This window comes from Pteropus alecto, unplaced genomic scaffold, assembly GCF_000325575.1.
Source record: "Pteropus alecto unplaced genomic scaffold, ASM32557v1 scaffold7, whole genome shotgun sequence".
Taxonomy (NCBI): Eukaryota; Metazoa; Chordata; class Mammalia; order Chiroptera; family Pteropodidae; genus Pteropus; species Pteropus alecto.
Window position 1 is genome coordinate 57,346,970 of NW_006494614.1, and position 17,486 is coordinate 57,364,455.

At 33.4% G+C, this 17,486-nt stretch overlaps 1 protein-coding gene across 7 annotated transcripts in view; it reads right to left on the minus strand.

Moving 5' to 3' along the window:
* The window catches only part of NOX4 (NADPH oxidase 4), a 137,583-nt gene that overhangs the window by 108,316 nt on the left and 11,781 nt on the right, over nucleotides 1–17,486 (minus strand). For 3 of the 7 annotated variants that reach the window (XM_025042647.1, XM_025042643.1, XM_006926704.3), the window contains exons 3-5: nucleotides 5,180–5,290; nucleotides 3,513–3,597; nucleotides 173–270 (exon numbers count right to left, since the gene is read on the minus strand). In XM_025042647.1, the coding sequence (XP_024898415.1) occupies nucleotides 173–270; nucleotides 3,513–3,597; nucleotides 5,180–5,290 (294 nt within the window). Of the gene's footprint in view, nucleotides 1–172; nucleotides 271–636; nucleotides 910–3,512; nucleotides 3,598–5,179; nucleotides 5,291–17,486 lie in introns of those variants that run through there. The other 4 variants (XM_025042645.1, XM_015600598.2, XM_015600601.2 and 1 more) reach the window with 3 other exon arrangements.

The window sequence follows — 17,486 nt, forward strand, 5'->3', positions numbered from 1 at the left end:
AATAGTAATTACCTATATTTCCTATTAAAAAGGAATAAAACTCAACTTGACAACTGCATTTTAAAAGCACTCAAAAGGAGCAGCAAGGTACAAATTTTCTGTGAAAATTACAGACCCTCATTAGTCATCTCGCGACAAGTGAAAGGAAAGCGAGGAGAAAGAGACCACCCACCTCATTTCGGTATCTTGCTGCATTCAGTTCAATGAAATCCTCACTGTAGTTCACCGAGAAGTTGAGGGCATTCACTAGATGGGCAGCCACATGCACACCTGCAGAACCACAGCAGGTGCAAGTCAGCAGGGTATTCAAAGATGCTCTATAAAGAGGAGTCAGTTCCTCTCCTTAAATAAATACAGGAACCAACTTTTGACAGCTATATGAGCAATAAGATACTAAATTTAAAAAGAAAGTTTTAAAGACACAAAAATTTTGATTATAGACAGTTTTAGTACACACAATTATGTAAAGAAACCACATTTTCAAAGGCAAGAATAAAATAATCCTAGAAAGTCAGAGTTAGAAAAAGTTACACGTGTGTGTGCACACACATTCACATGCAAGTATGTAATTATATTGGCATGTGTGTATATATTTATTTATTTAAGCAGCTCCTGGATATTTTGGATGTTCCATACCTTTCACCTCTCCCATAACTCCAAATCTTGTATGTCTTATATATCTCACTGCCACTCAACCTTGGCCCGCTGAAAGGCTTTGAAGTAGTTGAAACTTTTTAGTTCATGAATTCAAACCATAGTGTCCTAAACCCAATAGTAGAAGTGTTAGTAACCACTTCAGGGGACAAAAACTCAAGAAAATAATCATCATCATTTAATAATCCATCTACAATGGCACAATAAACAGAGTGCTCAACTGACTCGAAACTCAGACAAAAGATAAAAGTGTTAGGAAATTACTAAAGAATTGAAGACAAAATAGTTTTGGCATGGCCAGAGTAAAAGAAAATTATCTTAAGTGAAATTAGTCAGACAGAGAAAGACAAATACCATATGATTTAACTTACATGTGGAATCTAAAGAACAAAATAAATAAAATTTTCTTGAGGAGATTAGATAAGGAAGGAACAAATGATCTTGCACATTGGACTATTACGCCCTCCCCCCCTCTCAACTTTTTCTTGTAGGTGAAATAAGGTTTGAAGTAACAGCAAATGATAATGTATAAGAGAAAAACAGAAAATTAGTTAGAAAATCTGGTATCTTGGCCATTGTATTGCTTGCCTACCAACACCTCAGTTTATTTCCCTATAAAATGATGACAGAAATAAGAGACTTAATGAGCTAAGTGACCCCAAATTGCCTTCTAAATATTTACAATTTACACCAACATATGGGGTGTGCTGATTCAAAAGAAGATATGGCCTGGAAACTAGGAAACTCTACAATCCCCTCCAACCTAGCATAGGAGATATAGATGGGCTGAGAGATCTGAACTACTCACAAAGACAAATGAAAATGAGAGAGAAGGACTAGAACACTAACCTAAAAGTTATTTAAAGAATTTGTAAACTCTGCCAGCAATCAAATGATGAGGAAGGAAAGTGTCTCATGAGAAGTAAACAGGAAGCTGGAAATGGGTTAACTAACAAGAAAGGACAGGGTTCCAAAGAAATAAAACAAAGGGTGTCTAGGTGAGACTCAACTATGGCGTGGGTATAAAACATTATATAAATAAAACTGTCTATGTCCTATAGCTTCATCACTTAATGAAATCTATAGTTTGAAAAAAAATACCCCTTTTTAAATCAGTAGTTTATATGTTAACTATATGTCTTACGGCTCAAAAATGCAAAAATATCCTTAGAGGAATTGCCACCCTTTCTGAATTCTCCTGAAAAAAAAAAGTCCTAGATAAAAGCTGTATGAAATGCTTCTTTAAGGAATGCATTCACCTTCTTTGAAAGGCTCTTTAGGGTGAAAAGAATTCAGAGCTTCTTATGTTAGACAGCAAGAAGCTATACCAGGCGCTTTACAAGGATATCCTCATATAATTCTCACAAAACAATAATGAAGTAGGTAGAATCATCCCTATTTTACAGATAAGATAACTAAGGACATAAAGGTAACTTAGCTGATATCAGAGCACTAATAAGTGTCAGAATGCAGACCCTCTGGAACACATGCTCATTCGTGGCAATACTCTACATTATCTCACTCTCTTGGTTGTTCTCCAACTGAACCAGAATATCTGGACACAAGCACAGTTTAGAACAAATCAAGTTATGAATGTGCCAATGTTCTGTAATTCTCTTTCATTTCTGACCTCTCACCCTCCCTAATGCTAATCCATCCCTAACCCTTATCACAACCTTGGTACTCATCTCATCCTGGACTCTTACTGCATCCCTAGCCTTGAGCTGTATTGGAGCTCTAATCCCATCCCTCAACCTCTCCCCTTGTCTCTCACCTCCATAAATGGAAATTACCAATGGGAAGATGTTTAGGGATAAAACAGTGAAGATGCCTGTTTCAACGATACTTGGCAATCTTTAAAAAGCTAAAAGTCTAATAATTTCTTGGTATAGATGTATCAAAAACACTTGATACAAAATAGCTATATATAAATATCCAGTCCAAGTATCACTAGTATCAAAACAGCTACGTCCTGTCAAATAATGACCAGATGAAAATGTCAGGTGCTATGTCACTGAAATAATTAACCCCTTAGATTGTAATATTATGTAATTACTATAAACTTATAACTAATTCTATCCTCAGAACTTCATATGCATGTTCTCATTTTAGACTTAAAACTATGAGATAGGTGCTATTGTTCATTCATTTTATCGTTAAAAAAACAACAAACTAAAGATCAGAAAGGTATGTCATACAGTAAGGCAGAAGGGCAGCTGGAGATAGATCCTATACAACCCATCTCCAGATTCTATGTACTTAATCAATATGTTTATTACTTTCTGGTTCAGAAATTTGAAAAATATCATAAAAATGCTCATGATAAAAATTTATTTTAAAATGACTCTTAAAAACCAAGAATCTCACTTCATATTTTAATTTGAAATTAAGCAAGATAAATTTTCACAAATTTTTGACATTTGCTCTTCTATCCAAGTATTAATATCAAAGAAACATTTATTAAATATAATTTTGGGTGGAATTATAGTCTATGAATATATATTTTGCATTCTAATTTTGATGCATTTAAACTCCTATCATATCATTACTTTTAAAGCTTAAAAACTTTAAATCTGCTTCTTCCAATCTTTCTGAATGAAATTAATTACTTTTAGGAAACAATCACTGTCACTTTGCACATTATTATGTAAAAATATATATATACATAATGCATAAGACACACCCATTTTCTGTAGCTCTACAAGCAGCTCTCTTTAAACACAAGGGAGAGAAAATTAAGCTAATATAATAAGAAAATCACAAGTCAGTGACAGTAAATAATTTATAGGACAATAAAATTACCATTCATAAAAGTGTGTTATCATAACACAACACTTAACGCCTTTTGGTTTTCTCACCTGAGAAAATACAGATAGTGACACCACAGGTTATGTGGAATGTTCTGCTTTTATCCAACAATCTTCTGGTTCTCCTGCTTGGAACCTAAATAAAAATTATTTAATATGGTAAAGATGATGCAGCAAATGAAATATATGTACAAAGTTTTTCACTATAGCATTGTTTATAATATCAAAGTTTTAGAAATATGGCAGAGGCCTATCAATTAAAAATTGGTGAGATGAATTATGTCTAGTCAATGGAACATTCAAACCACTACAGAGAATTGAGAAGACTTATTATTGATATGGAAAGATGTGTGAGATATATTGTTAGGTAAAAAAAAGTTATAAAACATAAACTACACTATGATTCTATACTGTTTAAAATTAATGGAATTACATGTTAACATATCTGCAGGCATTTACCCCAAAGTGTAATCAGCAGTTGCTCCGGCAGAGCAGTATTAGGGGAAACTTTTGCCGATTAGTTTGCAAATTTCTGGAATGTCTGAATTTTACTATAGATATGATTTCTTTTTATAGTCAAAAACATAAGATTTTTTTTTTAATGAAGCAATTTTATTTATAGTTTTAAATGCCTGCTTAATCTTATAGAAAAATAAAATGTCAAGCATCTTTGAATACCTAGGTTTCACACTGAGGGACAATTCTTAAAGACTTATTAAATACTGAGAGACTTAGGTGGGTACTTTTCATTTCCTGCCTTTTCTTTCTTCATGCCAAGCCAATGGCCAGCCACAGGGGTCAAAACCTAGCATTTTACAATGGTAGGCAACCAAGAGAAAGAGTTATTTCCACAAATTACTGCATTAAAGTAGTTTCCAAATACAATTATGTAAAAAGATTGAGAAGTTTTGCCATAGTAAATCCACTCATATGAACTTCACAGAACATCATTTTAAAATATCAATATCTATCCAGCACTGCCTTACTATCTTAGTGACAGAGAGACAGAGAGAGAGAGAGACAGAGACAGAGACAGAGAGAATTAAAGATAAAAGAATTTCAGTTGAGTTTTAACTTTCAAAGTACTTTTCTGTTGTCTTCTATCCTTCATTTTACAACACTAAATATCACACATGACATCACTATTTAATTAAGACATCCCTTCCAAGCCTATTACACAGCTTAAAATAGTGTTTTAAGAAGAGATGAATTGCCATAAACACCAGTAGTCGTTCTTTGTGTTGCTCAAAGGCCACAGGGCTTGAGTTTGCTTACCTACATTTAACTAAATGAAACACAGGACCTCAATGAGGCATGATAGAGTGGAAAGAACTCAGAACTGGGACTGGTCTTAGCTCTGCCATTCACTAGTCTCATAATCTTCGTCAAGTTACTTAAACTCTCCACGCTTCCAGTTCTTCATCTGCAATACCTGACTGCAGAATCATCATGAGGATTCACAATTATATATGTGAAGTGCTTAGCGGAGTGCTTGATATTGCTATTAATAACTTTTTCCTATTATCTTCTGCTCTTATCTAATGTTGTTATCTAAAATAGCTCACTCATCATTTTGACAGGTGACATAGTCTTTATTGTCATCTTTGAAAGAATCGCTCTAGCAGAAAGTCAGACCATGAAAACTAATGTAGGACTAGCATGCCACTGTAACACTTGATTCTTATGCTGCAACCTGTGACTAGGATTTTTTTTCTTACCTTCTGGGATCCTCGAAGGTAAGCCAGGAGTGTCCGGCACATGGGTAAAAGGATAAGGCTGCAGTTGAGGTTAAGAACAGAAGCAGAGGCTCTGCTTAGACACAATCCTAGCTGAACGAATAAAACAAGGGTCAAAACACAGTCAAGGACAAAAGTAAACTACAAACATGCTGCAGACCTCTCCCTGCTCCTTCTTTAAAAATCATGGCAAATGCCAACTCCTTCAATAGTCTTGAATTATCCTCCACTTTCCTCTCACCAAAAACCTTTAAGAGAAACTGGTCTCTTTCTGTTCTGCACTGCCATAAAACGTAGTCACCTCTCCTTTCTACTAGTGTTATAGTGTTATAACCTGAGTACAATTCTTCTAGCACAAGATCAATTTCTTGTCCCACCCCCACCATGCTATTCTGGGTATCAAGAGCCTGAGAAACCCTCGCTCGGTTCACACTGCACTTCCACACTGGTGTAGTATTGAATCCTTTGTTCACAGATAAGGAACCAAGAATTTTAAACAAAATTCATTTGCGTTCTCTCCCTTTATTTAGAAATTTTTTTTCAACTACAGTTGACATTCTCTCTCTAGAACCCTCTGAGCCTCTGCACGCCTCCTTCCACACACTACCATCTGCCTTTAAGCTCTTCAGACCTTACTAACTCTACCCATCTTTCAGGTTTCATCTTAAGCACAACTGCTCTAGCATGAGTCCCTGACTGCAAACTAGAAGAGATCCCACATCAGCGGTGCCTTGTTCAAAACTAATCATAACCACATTTTACAACGTATTTTTCAAAGCATCAGTCCCCTTTGGTAATTATGCAATAATTGGCAACTAATTTTGATCAAACTCCTGCTAGATTGTCATCTGCTATCATCTGGTACTATCCACATTCTTTACATGAATAGTTTAACACACAAAAAAAAAACAAGAGGTGGGGTCATGCCTGTACACTTGTCCTGAAATGAACATAAAACTACTATTTTAAGGATATTAGCTAAGAAATGTGTGTAAGTCAGATGCTTTGCTTATCTTGAAATGTTTCATGCCCCTGATATTTCCAACTCAATTCTTGGCAAAATAGCAACTGTTACACAGTGTTTACTGTCAGATTATAAAATATTGTTCCTGAAGGGGAGACAAGGTAATAAGTAGTATGAAAAAAGCAATAATTTTCATTGACTTATATAAAAAGTAGTTAATATTTCCAGTCAGGTCATTTCTACACCATGAGTTAGAGCACTTTAGGGAGACAGTTCATTGACTATACCAGTAACCAGACAAATAGAAATAATCCTCTCTGGGCGATCTTTAAAAAAATGTTAAATGTAATTTTATCACCTAAATCAGAAAAATTTTTACTATTTGAAAATGGTAGGTTTTTGTTGTTTAGTCTTCCAGGAAAAATAGAATAATTGTTATCTCTTTTGATCTTGCATTCTGCATTCAGTAAGAAAATTTGAACTCGAATGATTTTAGATGATACTTTTATCTGCAATTTTAATGTACCAGGACAATAATTCATTTAAAATATATTAGCTTAAATCTATCATATTAAATTTAAGACTTAAAAAATACAAATGATATCCAAATTTCCTATGTGGTTCAATACTTTAAAGAAAATTCTTATACTTTATTTTCTAACCTTTTTTGTTTGCTTGCATGTCTGGACTGTTTTAGTGTGGTATTTACATTAAATCACAGAGTAATTTAATACAAAGTGGCTTTAAGTGTCCCCTTGGGATAAATGAAGTTTATTTTGGCATTCCACATCTTTCTTATGATGCTGCAAAAATCTAGCTGAAAATTTTACCAAGGACTCATTTCCTCATATATGCTTGTTGCTGAATATACTTAATTCTTTAAACTAAACTAAGATGAAAACTTTTTATTAGGTTATCAAGCATACAAATTCCCTCATTCAGAAACAGTGAATAGAGTGAGGAAAATGGAGATGGATTCTAGTCAAGTGGCACAACCTTATTACATGAGTAATATTCCACAGACAAAAGCATTTGTTTCATTTAGTCATTATTCATTCACACCTTTGTAATAATCAGCTGGCTCAAATGTTCACCAAAAGGAAATGAATGCCCTAAGTTATATTCCTGGACAGTGGTGACTATGTGAATAACTTGTTTTACCATTCCCAGGGAGCTTAACCTGTTAGTCCAGTTTTCAAATTTCATTTAGGTTCATTGTCACTAGATGGCAGTGTTACTTTCACATTTCAAATCCTACTTGTCAAAGTTTAGAAAACATAAACTGAGGGTTCCATATGTAATTTTTAAAACTATATATTTTAGATAGAAAGGTATAAATAAAACATAGCTTAATCCTTACTATAGATGAAATATTTGTGTCCCCCCCTCAAAATCCATATGTTGAAACCTAATATGATGGTATTTGGAAGAGCCTTCGGGAGATAATTAGGTTTAAGTAAGATCTTGAGGGTAGAGCCATGATATAAGTAACACACTTATAAGAAGAGGAAGAAACCAGAGCTCCCTCTCTTCTCCATGTAAGGATACAGCAACTCAGTGGCCAGCTGCAAACCAGGAAAAGGGCCCTCACCGGACACCAAAACTGCTGGCATTGATCTTGGACTTGCCAGCCTCCAGAACCGTGAAAAATAAATGTTTGTCTATGACATTATTGTTATAGCAGCAGAACTAAGACAGGACTATAGAAAATTATAAGAAAATATGCTATTTGAAGCACCTTATAAAATATAGCATCTAGGCATATAAAGTGGATGGTTATTTTCCTAAAATCTCAATCCACGGTTTCTTATCTTAAATCTGCCACTTATTAACTATTAATCTTGAGTGAGTTAACTGCCTTTATCTGTAAAGTTGAGAGAAATAAAATGTCATTATTGTAAAATATATAATATGATATGACATAGTAAATGTAATATAATAATATTATGTAATATTTCTAGCTCTTAGAACTTTGTGAAAAAAGTCTAAAAAAATCAAGCACTATATAAAATTAACTTATTGCCTTAGGGTTACTGTATCCCTTCCTTTCTCTAAATGGTCTCTTCGAAGTGTTCCACTTACATTTATTTATTCAATACACATTTATTGTGATATGTACATATTACAAGGCATCAGGAGTTCAAGAGTGAACTAAAAACAGAAAATGTCTTTTGCCTTAGGATGCTTATATTTTAGTAGGGGTAAGAAATATTAAATCAAATATTTATGTAATCAAATATAAAAGTGACCATTGCTTTAAATAAGAATACAGAGTATGAGCATGTGTAACAAGACATGAGATCTAAATAAGGTCAGGAAGTCTTCCTTGATTAAGTGAAAAGTGAACTGAGATCTGGAGGGTGAAAGTAGAAATTATCTAGGAATGAGAAGGCCATTCATATAGAAAAAACCAGCATGAGAAATGATATGTATCAAATGGGAGCATGGTGTACGTATGAGAAATTAATAGTAGATCAATGTGGTTGGCTTTGAAATAGAGGGTGAAACCACATAAAACTGAAGAAGCAGGTAAGGGTAGACCTTGCTGGATTTCATAGGTCATGTTAAAAATATATACCTTAATCCTAAAATCAATGCAGAGTGATTGAGTTTCTAAGCAGGGAGGTGGTATGAAGAGATTAGTATTTGGTAATTACTACTCTGAATAAAGTGTAGAGAACAAGTTGGAAGGAAGCAACTTTGGCAATTATATTACTTCCTCACAAAAGTAATCATCACAAAAGCGAAATTTTGTTCGAGACGAAAACTATATTTTATGGTAATCTGAGTCTTACATAAAAAGGGATTCAGTGTGACTAAATATTTTACTTATCAGTAAATTTATTTTGCTAAATAATTCACAGAAATAATTCTAAAATTAGAGAACTAAAACAGCCTAACCCATATCCCACCATCCACCCAGCTGTCATACCCCTTTCTATGACAGCCCCAATGAAAGGCTGAATTTTCTCAGAGGCAGCAGCAGCTTGCTCTACAGTCAGAAGCTTCTATTTTGTTTTCTTACACTTAGATAAAATCTGTGTCTCTATAACTTCCACCCACTAGGCTACTCTAGATGTTCCTAAGACAGACATTCAAACACTAAATATAAAAGTGGGATGATTTGTTAGCCCAATCTTGTTTTCTTCATGCTAAACACAATTAGTTGCCTATAAAATCCTTGATATGATTTTAGGCCCCCTCATCATCTCAGCAACTTTCCCAATTCAACAGAATTCACCACATGCCTGTCACAGACTAAGCATACAGAGCAGGAATAAAAAAATGAATATCATCATGTTCTTCACTAAGGACAGGATCTGCTAATTCTAAGTCTATGTTACATTGTGGGGCAACTATGTCACATAATGGCTCATCCTGAGTTTATAAAATATAGAATATCTCAAATGAATTGCCATTAAGCAATGCCCCGCTCTATCCTATAGTCGAAAAAATAAATGGAGGTATGAGAGAGAAGGCACATAAATCCAAAAATTTATTAGCTTTAGTACATTACATTATATTGGTTGTGAATCCTATATTCTGACATTTTTCCTTCTTAATTTGCCTTAGCTGAAAATTTTATATTCATGTTTTCTACATCTTCATCGAAATTCTTGACAAAGCTATTAAAATGTAACAAAATGCTGTTGAAATAGTTTACTCTAGAGAGGACTTGCATGCTACCTTTTCTGGTAAATTAACTTTCAAATAAACATTTTTCTTTCAACTGGGAATTTTCTTAACAATTTAGAGAAATATAATATGACATTCTCCATATAAATATCTATATAAAACTATTGTTCAAAGGGATTTGAAAAGGCCAGAGAAGTATTAATAGTAAGCTTTAATAATTGGTCATTTTTCTAGTTACCTTTTAGTGAATCAATAATTAGTCACTTCCAGGAAAAAATAAAAATAAAAATTATCATAGAGGCTTACAAAAGATGCTTTTTAAATTCTAATTTGGTATTTTGTGTTTGTCTAAAATTATGTAAATTCATACTCATTAAGGTCAATTTTTTAGACTTTTTTCCCCCAAAGAAATGTTTTTAATGAAACCAAATGATGCCTACATAACACCTAATTCTTACATATTTTATAATCACAGAACTGTATCTCTTTCATGAGGCTTTATAAGTCATCTGTTCAATGTTCTTTTTGCCTCCACTTACACCAATAATTTGTAAAGAAGCAAGGACTAGAACCCAGGCCTCCCTGCATGCTCTCTGTCATTTCCTTAACAACACTTCACTCCCCAGAACAGAAATGTAAATTCAGATACCTTGTCTAGTGCTCATTCCAAACCACAATACTTTTTTACTTTTAATTGCTTATACTTTTATTCAACCAGTAGGTTTTCCTGTCATCCTGTGTAAACCTTTACACACAATTTCCCTAATCTGACTGCCTTGAAATCACTTAATGAACTACTTAAAAATATATCTCTGCTGTACTTCCTGAAATTCTGATTCCTGAGATCTGGAGCAAGGCCCTCAAAAAGTACAACCAGGCTTGGCGATTACTGTTGTAGAAAACACTCTGACGTCAACTAAACCTGAGTTGGAAGCACCTTTACTAGCTGTGTGGCCTTAGGTAATTTTCTTACCCTCTCCGTCATTTTCCTTATCTATAACAAATAGATAAATAAACATGATAATATATCTACCCCAAAGGATTATTGTACTAAATGAGCACATATAGTACTTAGCGCAGCCCTGGTATACAGTAAGAAACAACAGAGGCTATTATCATCATCCTGGCCCCTGGCCATCCACAAACCAGGCCTCATCTCAGAATTTAAATGCTCTTATGGCATGACTTCCTGCAAATCACTTTTACAAGGACCATTCTCATCCTCAGCTCCATAGGGTGATGTTACAGTTGTAGCGATGGGAGCTAAACTATATTCCACTCAACTGACACTAAAGAATTCAAAGAAAGTTCAAGGTAACTAGTAACTCTTCAATAGATATACGGTAGATAAATGAATGAGCCTATGAGATGATCCTTCAGTGTCTTCATTTTGGAAGTTAAAGAAAAAAAGAATCAAAATCAAAAGTAATTACTATCAAGAGATCTATCTAATTCACATCCAGAATCAGAACTGATGACCTGCTCTATCATACCATATTGCCCAGGATAGCAATTCTGCCTCCACTTCCCCAACCCCCACCATTCTAGAGACTGGAATTCACTCTATGGAACTGAGCAACACCCAGTTTGAAGAAAACTCTCAGGGCCGCAGTAGCTCTTTCATGAGACATTATAGGTCATCTAGTCCAACCTTCTTTTTGATTCAACTAATGTTAGAAGTCTATATATAAGCCATATTGATAATACCCTAAGGCTATCAGCTATACTTTTATGTTATATGGCTCAGTTCAGCTCCTGGATGCTTTACCCAGATTAGCTATCCCAAGTTTTTATTGCATATCTTATTTCCCTAACCACAGCTTATGCTGCTGCCATTCTTTCCATCCGTGATGCCGTTCCTACAATCTCCATGCTAACTACCAGATGAACTCTTAATTACTCTTCAAGTCTCAGCCAAAGGGACATTTTCTCAGGCTTTGCCAAGGCCAACATCCCTACCCATACCTTTATTTATACCTCCGAATTTTCCCATTTTCAAATTTTCTGAATACTTTGGAGTATCTTTCTCATTGCTTCCTTCCTGCCTTTTACCATATCTCCTTTTGAGCAGTTAACCCCTTGTTATTATAATGGTTTGCCTATTCATCTCCTTATCTCCTCCACGAAGCTAGCATGTGGCAGCACTGGAAAGTGGCAAAACCCAAACTGCCTCTTTTCTTTGGGGATCTCAAAAATCCATGGTCATTAACCAAGAAAATTATTTTAGAAAAATACTCGGGGAAAATATGCTGTTAGCAATGAAAGACAAAGAAAAGTAGCCATGAGACAGATACATGAATAAAAAGAGACAACCCCATAAAATAGTCTATATGATTTCCCAAGTCAATGGTAGGCATTTTTAATTGTCTTAACAGCAACCAAAAGTGTTTGTGATAGAAAATTAGGACAATTTATTTTTCCTATATACCTATAAATCAAACCTGTGGTACTAATTTAAATGTTTAGTTTGTACCATTAATATATTACATGGTATATAATATACTATAATATAAAATAAACTATAGTATATATTATATAATGCATAATTATATATAATATATAAGTATATATTAAAATTTAGAATATAATGAACATTCCATGGGAGCAAGAATGTACCGAAGAATTTTTAAAAATTACATTTCAATGAAAGGATACTTCAAAAGTATACTACCTATTTTGATAAGGTTTCATATAAATATAACAATGAATAACATGTCATGAGAAAGCAGAAAGCAATTAAGAATGACAAGAGTAATTACTTCTTTTAAAAAATCCCAAAATAAACTACCAATTCAGTGCTCTTGGGATATATCCAAAAGTTCATGAATGTCCTTTCGTGATGTAATAAACTATAACTCATTCCAAATGATCCTAGCTGGTTTCTGTCAACTAACCACTCTGGAGATTTTTAACTATAATGACATTTTTGACTCAAGATGACCTCTGTTCCCCTATAAACTGCTTCTTTAAAAAAAAAAAAAAGTTAACACTATGTCTAAAAGAAGCTATCAAATCTAAAGAAAGAAGCTGGGGAAAATTCCTTATTTTTTCCATATAACTAAAGGGATCACCAAAAGTATAGTGTCTATCCTGACTTTATATCCAGATTTCCTTATGCTTCACTCAAATCTTTCTTTTTCTTGTGTCATTATAGTTTATTCTACCCTGTTTAGATAAACTTTCATGTTCAGTAGAAACATGGTCTTCTTTTAGGTGATTTTGAGTCAGAAGAAAATGTAACTACTATAAAGAAGAAAGCAAGATTGTAATATGATATTTCTGTCCTGATTTTGTCTACCTTGCCTTTCCTGTGCCAAAAGCCCAGAGATCAGAGAAGATTTACTTCTAGACTATCTGACTGTCTGGAAAAATTAAAGTTCAACATAAATGGGATTCAGAATGCATATGAACACATTCATGTGTTTCTAAATGAAAAGCTGTCTAGTAAACAGGTAGCCAGATTAAAAGGTATGAAATTTTCATCACAACTAATACTGTGATCAGTACCAAGGTCACTTATCCCCCAAACCTAGAATTGAAGAAAAACAATAATAAAAGCTTCTTCTACTTTACCTCAGAGAACTATTCTAAAAAGTAAAAAAATATATGAAAATGGTTTGACCTCTCTAACTGACAAACATTAAAATGGATTCTTTTTAATTCACCTATTAAATTCTTGTGTTGTATATTTGTGTCCATCCTTTAGGCTTTCCTGCTTTCTAAGACACAAAAACAAGGGTCTGAAGAGTTACAGAGCATTTGACTTAATATTATATTTTCCTTCTCCTACAGAAATAATCCATGCACAGGGAAAGGCACTGAGGAGTAGAATGTATTTTGCAGAGCACAGTTGTCAAGAAAGCTGGGACAAGCCTTATTTCTCCTACATCACTGGTGCAGCACATCTGATCACAATTACTGAGTATTTAGCCACCTCTCAGCTACTCTTCATCAGAACAATCATTCCAAAACCTTGCATCATTCTCGTCTTTAGACTATTTTTAATTTCTCAACATTCATCCTAAAATTTAGAAGACAAAACAGATATATTACTGGCCTGACCACACAGAATAATTTTTGAAAGGAAACAATACTCATAGCAATGGTACTTGGTTAGAATTTTAGGGTTAGAATTTTAATCCGACATTCCATAATGACATATATTAAAACTCATATTGAACATAAGATACTCGATATTAAAATTTTCTTTCATATCTGTCAAGCATACTCTACTTAAACATATCTATTTGACTCTTCCTGAACTCAATAACTTTTCTTATTTGGATCTATAAAATTGTCTTTAAATTCTTTGTCATCAAAATATTAGCAATCTCAACTAACTCAGCATGTCTTTTAACCATGACTTTCAACTTTGAATCAAGTCGACTTTATACAGTCTTTCTTTAATATATATATTAGTCTCAAAGAATCTATCATTTCTAAGAGAAAGAACTCTAGATGCATGAAAATAACCAAAATGCCTAGCAGAGTAGGTATTCAGTAAAGATGAGCTGCATGAATGGATTATTTGGTACAAACTATTTACCTAAATTTCCTGATGCACACATACAGTAGTCCCCCTTTATCCATGAGGGATATATTCCAAGACTCCCAGTGGATGCCTGAAACAGCTGATAGCACTGAACCCTACGTATACTATGATTTTTCCTAAGCACCTGGCCCTCTGCATCTGCAGATATGATGGGCTGACTAAGGGATAGCTGATAGCACTGAACCCTACGTATACTATGTTTTTTCCTAAGCACCTGGCCCTCTGTATCTGTGGGCTCTGCATCTGCAGATATGATGGGCTGACTAAGGGACTTGAGCATCTGCAGATTTTGGTACCTTGGTGGTCCTAGAACCAAACTCCCACGATACCAAGGGACAACTATACATACATATGTATGATAAAGTTTAATTTATAATATAGGCACAGTAAGAGATTAACAACAATAACTAAATAAAATAGAACAATTATAACAATGTATTGTGATTAAAGTTATGTGAATGTGGCATTATTAGGTAAAATAAGGGTTACTTGAACACAAGCACTGCAATAACACCACAGTATATCTGATAACCTAGACAGCTACAAAATGCCTAATGGGTGGGAAGCGTAAACACCATAGATATGCTGGACAAAGGGATGATTCACATTCCAGGTGGGACAAAGCAGGATGTAAATTTCATCACGCTACTCAGAATGACACACAATTTAAAACATGAATTGTTTATTTTTGGAATTTTCCATTTAATATTTTTAGACCTCAGTCACTGGTAACTAAAACCATGGAGAGCAAAATCACAGATAGGGGTGGGGGGTAGTGTATGTAGGCATTAGACTCTTACAACAAACTCTTCACAGAGTTTAATTGGTCAACATACAGTGACCCACAATAGTTCATCTGCTGGTAGACTAACACAATAAATCAAATGATAGATGATATATTAGTATCATAGAAGAAATGTAAGTCAAATTTATTTTCTCTTTAAAAAGCTAATATTAAATAAGACCAAAATATCATATCCTGGCACTTATTTAAAAAATAAAATAACATACAGAAATACTTATCCAAGTGCACATGTAAATTTCCACAAGGATACTAACTGCAGCATGAACTGTGATACAAAAACGAAAAGGAGTAGGACTAAAATGGCTAACAGGGGAGAAATGTAAAATAAATTATGGTATATATTATGGGATACTATAGCCATTAAAAATAAAATAAGTTAAACTCATATAATAAAAATGAAACAATAACATGTGTGATATGTCATTGAATTAATAATATGTATGTGCATTTATGTGGATCTATATATACAGGCATAGATATAGTTGTAGATATTGATGTAGATTATATAGACAGATGATTACCTCTTAGAAGTAAAGGGAATTTTCTACCTTTTCCTATTGTATCATCAGTATTCAGTGTAGAGAAGCATGTTTTGTAAAATGTAACATTTTAACAATTAAGTACCAAAAACTAAATGAATAAATAACAATAAAAATGCACAACAAATAAAATTAAATGGGTTAATATACTTTGAAATTCTAATAGCATGCCCAGATGACATAATTATAAAAACAGAAGGGGTGTTCTGCATAATGATGTTTTTCACAGCATTTTCTAGATAAATGAAGTAACAGAAGCCAATTGGATGTCCAAAATATAGAAATGTTTAGTTAGGTGTGTTTTTATTTATTCAGTGAAATAGTAAAAATAATATATGTTTAACGATGAGTTGTGATAATAGGTATAAATCTAATATAATAGTTAATGTTATATTTTAAAAGATTACAAACTATTCTAAATGATTGTACTGTTATTTTCTTAAAAACTGTATTTAGAAAATAAATGAAAATGTTATCAGTGGTTACATGTAGATGCTAAGATATCTATGAATTTTTTGGCATTTTCCCCCATTTTTTATAATAAGGAAAAGACTTAACAAATACGAAAGTCATAAGAAATATTATTTTCCAAAGAAAATAAAATGGGAAAAGTCTTAATGAGTAACATTATCTTTAAATAATAAAAATGTGAGTGGCAATTTTCCTTTTATTTCTCCTTTTGTGTATTTTCCATTTTTTCCCTTAATTGTATATATTATTTTTATGCTGGAAAATACATGACAAACTTTTTGAAATTATCTTGAAAATATATCCATGGCTTACAGTGGAAGCTTTCACAAGAAGGACATTAAAGCTACCGGACTCTTTTCTTCTAATCTTTTGATAAATGAGAAGATATTCATTTAAGCCAGAGGATCAATAATATAGGATAGGGTGGGATAGAAAAGGAAACGAACAGGGAATTGGGGAAGTTAAAATGAGTATCATTACAGCTATCCAGGAATAAAAGGGGTTCTAGGTAATGTAAAGAAGAACTATTAGGGTAATGGGAGGGTATAAAAGACAAAGTTACTGGTTCTTTAGCACTGCTACAACTCAGGTGGGGCCCAAACATTAAACATCATTCAACTTACAGTTCCTTTGTGAAAGGTGCTATTTTTTTTACATTTTTTTTTTTACAGCATGGTTAGCTTATGTGTTGATAAGATACTTAGCCAACAGATTCTGAAAAAAAAAGTATTTCAACATATATTAAAAATATTAATAAAGAAACCTAATATGCTGCCATGTGCAAAAAGAAAAATAAACGAACAAAAATCCCTCCACTCATACACCATCTCACAATAGTACTAACCCTGCTTCATCTTTTGGGGGTTGGTACAGGCTAGCTATTACACTTTGCAGTTCAGAAAGTTAGGGTGAATTATTACTGTCACACTTTTAAAATAATGCATTCCATTATATCCACCTATCTTTTGAGTGGTCTCTCATATATTTATTCCATTTCCTAGTATTTCCAAGTTTGATGTTATATTTGTTGTTGTTGTTACTTTTACTGTAACTGTTTATATGGCTAGTTTTGTTTAAATAGTTAATATTATGGGCACTACATAAGAAAGAGCCATGTAAACACAGAAATTAAACAATCTATAAAATACCTGCTGCATTGGTAGTTCGCTAGGGATTGCATTTAATTTAAAGATTATTTTGGGTAGTCTGTACATTTTAACAATGGTAATTTTTCTTATCCATGAACACAGTATATCCTTCCATTTATTTGTATCTTCTTCAATTTCTTTCTTCAGTGCCTTATAGTTTTCCAAGTAAAAAGT